The sequence below is a fragment of the Agrilus planipennis genome, unplaced genomic scaffold (assembly GCF_000699045.2).
Source record: "Agrilus planipennis isolate EAB-ADULT unplaced genomic scaffold, Apla_2.0 scaffold60, whole genome shotgun sequence".
Lineage (NCBI taxonomy): Eukaryota > Metazoa > Arthropoda > Insecta > Coleoptera > Buprestidae > Agrilus > Agrilus planipennis.
In genome coordinates this window covers 1,143,319-1,148,996 of record NW_020438877.1, presented here as the reverse complement: position 1 = coordinate 1,148,996, position 5,678 = coordinate 1,143,319, and the positions used below count along the sequence as shown (strand labels likewise).

Below are 5,678 nucleotides of genomic sequence, written 5' to 3'. Positions count from 1 at the left end.
TAACTCGGTACGTTTTTGGTTTTCAATAATATGGTCATTAAAAGCTTTTACAAGTGCTTAAATTTGATGCTTCTTGTAGGACACGTATTTTCAATAGAAATTAAAAAATTTAAAAATGACCTTCGACATGCTTTAGAACAAAGCTTTATCTATCTTACTACAAAATTTCAAAACTTTTGTTCCAAATATTAAACTCATGATATCTAGAACGGATAAGAATGTTTTTAGTCTACGGCGCGTGTACTACTGAATCTCCTTAATTTATCGGCATCTTTTGAGTATGTATGTTGGTACATACGGCTTTTATAAAAAATATAACCGAGTAGAAAAGGATTCGGTAGAATTTTTCAACGTATCAGCATCTTGGCTCGTGCCGAGGCATCTTTTATAAAAATGTAACCGGGTGGACTAATTTCAAAATTCAAAACAAGAAAGAATCACTAAATTTTTTAAACTCTTGCCTAAAGCTGATTATATCGATTAATTTTAATTACGAATTTATCAATACATTGATTTTATTTTAATACATATTGGTTTTATTTTGGAACCTTAGAACGCATCCCTTATGATTCCATACCCACGGTTTCTGTATTCGCGGAATATTTATGAAACGTATAGCCCGCGAATAAAGAGCTTTTACTGTACCTAAATGAAACCCACGGAGACTTCAACAGTGTTGTCATCACGAACCTAATGCCAGTCTATACTGTACTCGACTATTCCCGATCCATAAGGATCCACTGGTGGATCACTTCTTCCTCTCGGCCTCACGCCCGTTTCGAGGACCTCACTTAATCGCGACGGATCGCGGACTTCACTTCATCTCCCTTTCCTGATTTACTTTTGCTCTTTATAGGATCCCACATAGTATTTGTTCTTTCATCGTCACATGGAACTTTTGGAATTCTGTCTCGGTCCACGTTGGTTGCGCTTTCGAATATTAAATCCGTGTAATGGTAAATGGAATTGCCTACGGTAATTCGGCGTTTTGAAAGTTACGCAGACTTAATACCGAGAAAGTGAAACATATAATTTTGGAAATTACGAACACTATGCAACTTTATAATCCTGTTAATTTCAACTGGATGCAATTATTTCTCTTAATTTAATTAACCTAAATATCATTAATTAATATTTTAGGGCCCACCGTTAAACTTATACCGCTTCATACGAACAACAACGAAAATTTAGTTGGAAAAACGGTTTATCTCACTGGCTTTGGTGCAATAAACGGTAAAGAAAACATACTATAAAAATCTAAAACAAGGAGTAACTTATTTAAGTTTTTATGTTTGTATGAAAGATATGAACGTCATCCCAAAAAGACTGAGAGTAGCTATATTACATGTTGATAATTACACTGGATGTTTCGATAACCCCCCTCCTAATAACTCGGAAATTTGTGCTGCTTCAAGCCTTTCAGAAGGAAAAGCTTGTCGGGTATGAATTTAATTTATAAAAGCTTTCTGTTAATGCCATGTATAGCAATTTTGTAGGATCATCTCATTATAAAGTCGTCAGTCCTCTGGCTGGTTGGACACGCACCTCCACTCTTTTCTATCCTGAGCTAAACTTCGCATTTCCCTAAAACTAGAACAATCCATATCCTCCATATCTGCAAACAACAATGTAATCTAGGTCTACCTCTAATCCTCCTAGACCTTCATGCCTGAGAAGGTGTCCTACCTATGTATCTCATCTGTTTCTTATTGACTTCCATAGAGTCTTCTGTTCTCCTATTCTTTCTAATACCTCTTCATTTCTAACCTTCTGTATCCACGGTATCCTCATCATTCGTCTGTAACACCACATTTCGAACGGTTCTAACCTTCTATTTTCCGCAGCGCCCACTGTCCATGTTTCGCACCCGTACAGCGTTCCAAACATACACCTTTAACAACCTTTTTCGAATTTCTAAATTAACCGTTCGCGGGCATAAAAGTAACTTCATTTTATTGAAGGCGATTCGACCCTGCGCTATCCTCTGCTTTATATCCATACTACTCCTTCCGTCCTAACTTATCTGACTTCCTAGAAACTTAAAAACAACTACTTCTAATTTTTCGTCTCCTAACATTCGTTCTTTTCCTAGTTTTTCTTCTAGTTTGCTTACCAGTATTTTTGTTAAATAAATTAATTAAAATATTAATTGATAATTGCAGGTAAATTTTATGCTTTGAAATCTATAATTGTAACTATTGTCAATTTGTGCTTTCAAACTAACGATGGGAAAATTCAAACATTAACCAACAATCAGTCTAGAAACATGTACCTACAAGTAATCTTCCTTCTGTGTCATCCACTACCCTGGACAGTACACGTAGTTACATTCTCAGAATAGGTGGGCTGTACCTCCCCACGTTAGATTCCAAAATCTTGAATAATAATATTTTTGAACACGCCCATCAAACTGTAGTACTTTCTTTTAGAACAAATTTTTAGACAGAACCTTTTCGTAACTCAAGCAAGAACAATATTTGGCACGTTGAAAAGATTAGAACCTTTTCAGAACTTGATCAGAACAGTACAATAATTCAGAACTTCTTAATTCTTAAAGTTTGTTGTTGTTTGTTTTCGAAGTAATTTAAATAAACTATAATCAAGTGTTAGTGATGAATTGTTTTTTCAACTCCTGCATTAACACTTTACTTTCTACCTTTTCCATAATAAAAGTACTAAATAAAATAAAGAGTAATATTTTGCATTGCACGGTTTGTATTAGGTTGTTATAACTGACGTGGTCATTTTTATACAGGGTGTAACAGAAATAACTGCTGAGCTTTTGGGGGTGCAAGATAGATGCAATAAACGGTGAGTTCAACAGCGTCGTTAAAGGGATTTTTTAAAAGAAAATCATAATAATTTACAATCCGAAGCCGGTCCTGTGCGAGAATTGACAACATACGTGTCTACTACTGAATAGCGTAGTACTACAAATTAGGCTACACTATACTTTTCATTCGAAACCATCGACACAAATCCACTCGCGGCTGAAAATCAGTTACAAGCAATGGTTGCACTCGCTGCAAATGATAAGGATGCAGCAACTGCTCTTTTAAAATTTACCATACTGTCACACGAAAGGAGCCAGCGTTCTCTGCTATTTCGCGTGTACTATTTTGGGAATTGTCTTCTTTGAAACCGAAGATTTCGTCCGTACAGCAGCATATGGTTTAAATCGGTAAATACATATTATGTCACAATATTGCAACAACAACTGTTCTACAGTAATTAACCTACACCAATGATTAATGTTGTATTGCTTCATACAAGGTTTAAACGTTAAAGGAACAGAGGCTATTAGAGGTTGGCTGTTAATATAAATACCCTCAATCACACTTAATCTAATCTAACAAATAAACGATATATAGGTCAAAAATAACAACAAATATTACACTGATACTGGTAATCACCCCCCAGGGTCCTCACCTTGTCGCGGCGGGGGGTTCAGTACCCATACACATGTTATGGCGAAGCAAAAGGACCCCCGAGCATCTGGAAGCAAAGTGATTGTGGGAAGCAGCCGACGGACACGGGCGAAGGTCCGGAAGCACCCGTCTGGTGTGCCATTGAGCGCCGCGGAAGCCCCGAGGGGAAAGTACGCGGCAGCTGGCGGTCGAACGCGACGTAAGCCCAGCACAGACGAGGTAGGCTAACACGGGGGTCGCCTCTCCCTCCCGTAATGCCTGCCGAGTCGAAAGTGAGGCTCTCTCGGTGCGGCTACCAACACCATTAGTGGCAATCACATGGGAACCTCGACAGGCGCCGAAAAGTCAGAGGTCCTCTGGGTAGATGCCGTCCCTACCCCATGTCTGAGGCGAAGTAAGTGTCCTGGCAAGGAGTGTGCACCAGGCGGGGTCGCAGAGTTGAGGGTAACCTGACCAATTAGGGGGGTTACGACGTGAAGCATGGTGAAATGCCTGTGGCATTATGTGGATGGGGTGTGCAGCCTGACCCTTTAGGGGGGCTGCACACTGTATGGCGAAAGCAGAGTAGATGCGAGAAGCGTAGTAGCTCGGGCGAGCCAGGAAGGCTGAAGGATGTCCGGTGATAGCGAGAGTACAGCAAAACGGATGTCACGCAGCGAGGGGTGGTCCGGAGTAGCTGATGACGACCGGAGAGCCTATGCCGGTACTCGGGAGGCAAGGGGCCCACAGGAGTCTAGCTTCGATTACTGCCCCGCCATTTGGTGTTAGACTCGAGGTGGCAGATGGAACAAGCCCGCATGCTGGGTTAGGGGGCTGTGCATCGGATCGCCCGGTTCGTTGTGTAGTCCCTGCATTGAACGCTTAAGGGTTAGATAGGCCCGAACTTGGGGGTTACTCGCCTCGTTAACCCTCAGGCACCGCATCGGTGGCTTCCTGGGACCAATCCGTCTGACGGAGGGGAGACCCCAGGGAGTCCTCTTTCATACCATCATGGCTCAGCTGTGTTGGTTTGACGTGTGAATTTACCATCCGTGGTAAGGAGGTGCACGTTAAATCTCCATAAGTTGATGCTGGTAATCACCAACTGATTGAGTGTAGCGTTGCGGACGGTATTTATGAACCAGGGCCGGCATTGAATTTATCTGTACCTTTAACTACGTTTTTTTGGAAAACGGTGAACATTCGGACATACAAACATTCACTTAATTTTCATGTTTTATAGCGCTCTGTCGCCTCCTGCAAGCTCGGCACTTATTTCTGTTACACCTTGCATTTACTCAAAATGAGGCGTTGTCCAGATTAGGGTGATACGGAAAGTGTGCTTCTTGTTGGCTCTTTCTCTAAATATGTGTTTTTTCTCTTATTCTAGGGAGACAGTGGAGGTCCACTCGTATTTCTCAAAAAAAAAAAGTATTACCAAGTTGGTCTGACTAGTCATCTAGCCTTATTACCAATCTGTAGATTGAAGTACAACAATTCTGTACATACACGAGTTTCAGCGTACATTTCGTGGATTTCTAGTGTAACAGGAGTCAATTTTTTCAGACCCAAAAAGCAAAGAAATAGTAGTTGAAGTGTGAATATTGCAATTATTTGATGTTTTAGTAGTATAATGTAGTATCTTTACTATTATAATACGTATAATGTTATCCTTTATTATTATTTGAGTGAAACATCCGGCGTATTATTACTTTTTGTACTTCTCCATGATTTTACCCTTACATTTTTAATCAATCAACGTATCACAAACGAGCAACAATTTTTACTGTAAACAATTTAATTTACGTTTATGATTTACCTACCGATGATTTTCCGGTGGTGGTTTTTATTTTCAGATTTCAGAAAACAGAAAGAAAAATTGAAATCTTTATGTCAAGAACATTGTCTTTATGATATCGCTACGTAATCGATGACATAAAAAGGATAGGTAAGGTTACCCAAAATATTTAATATTATTGAAACACAAATTTAACGACAATTACAAAATTCTGCATGTTGAAGATATAGGTAGGTACAAACCCAAAGTTATTGAAAATTTTAGAAGTTAAGGCTTAATTTAAAACTATTAAACAAACTGACAATTCACCATTTACCACTATCAAATATTTATTAAGGAAGTGTGTAAGATTATGTTGTCCTTTTGTAATATTATGGTAGGCATTTCCCTTTTAAGGGGGTTGAGACCATAGAAAAGTAACAGGGAGATTTTAACGAAGCTTTGAAAATAATAAGACATATTTAAAAAAAAAA

The 5,678-nt window shown here is 39.1% G+C and overlaps 1 protein-coding gene across 1 annotated transcript; it reads left to right on the top strand.

Annotated features, from left to right (window-relative positions):
• Positions 1-1,127: 1,127 nt before the first annotated feature.
• Positions 1,128-5,101, top strand: LOC108735946 (chymotrypsin-like elastase family member 1; the record flags this gene model as incomplete). Its single annotated transcript, XM_018468188.1, has 3 exons — positions 1,128-1,233; positions 1,304-1,440; positions 4,798-5,101. Coding segments are annotated over 3 exons (447 nt in total), but the record flags the coding sequence as incomplete, so codon positions are not given.
• Positions 5,102-5,678: the final 577 nt, after the last annotated feature.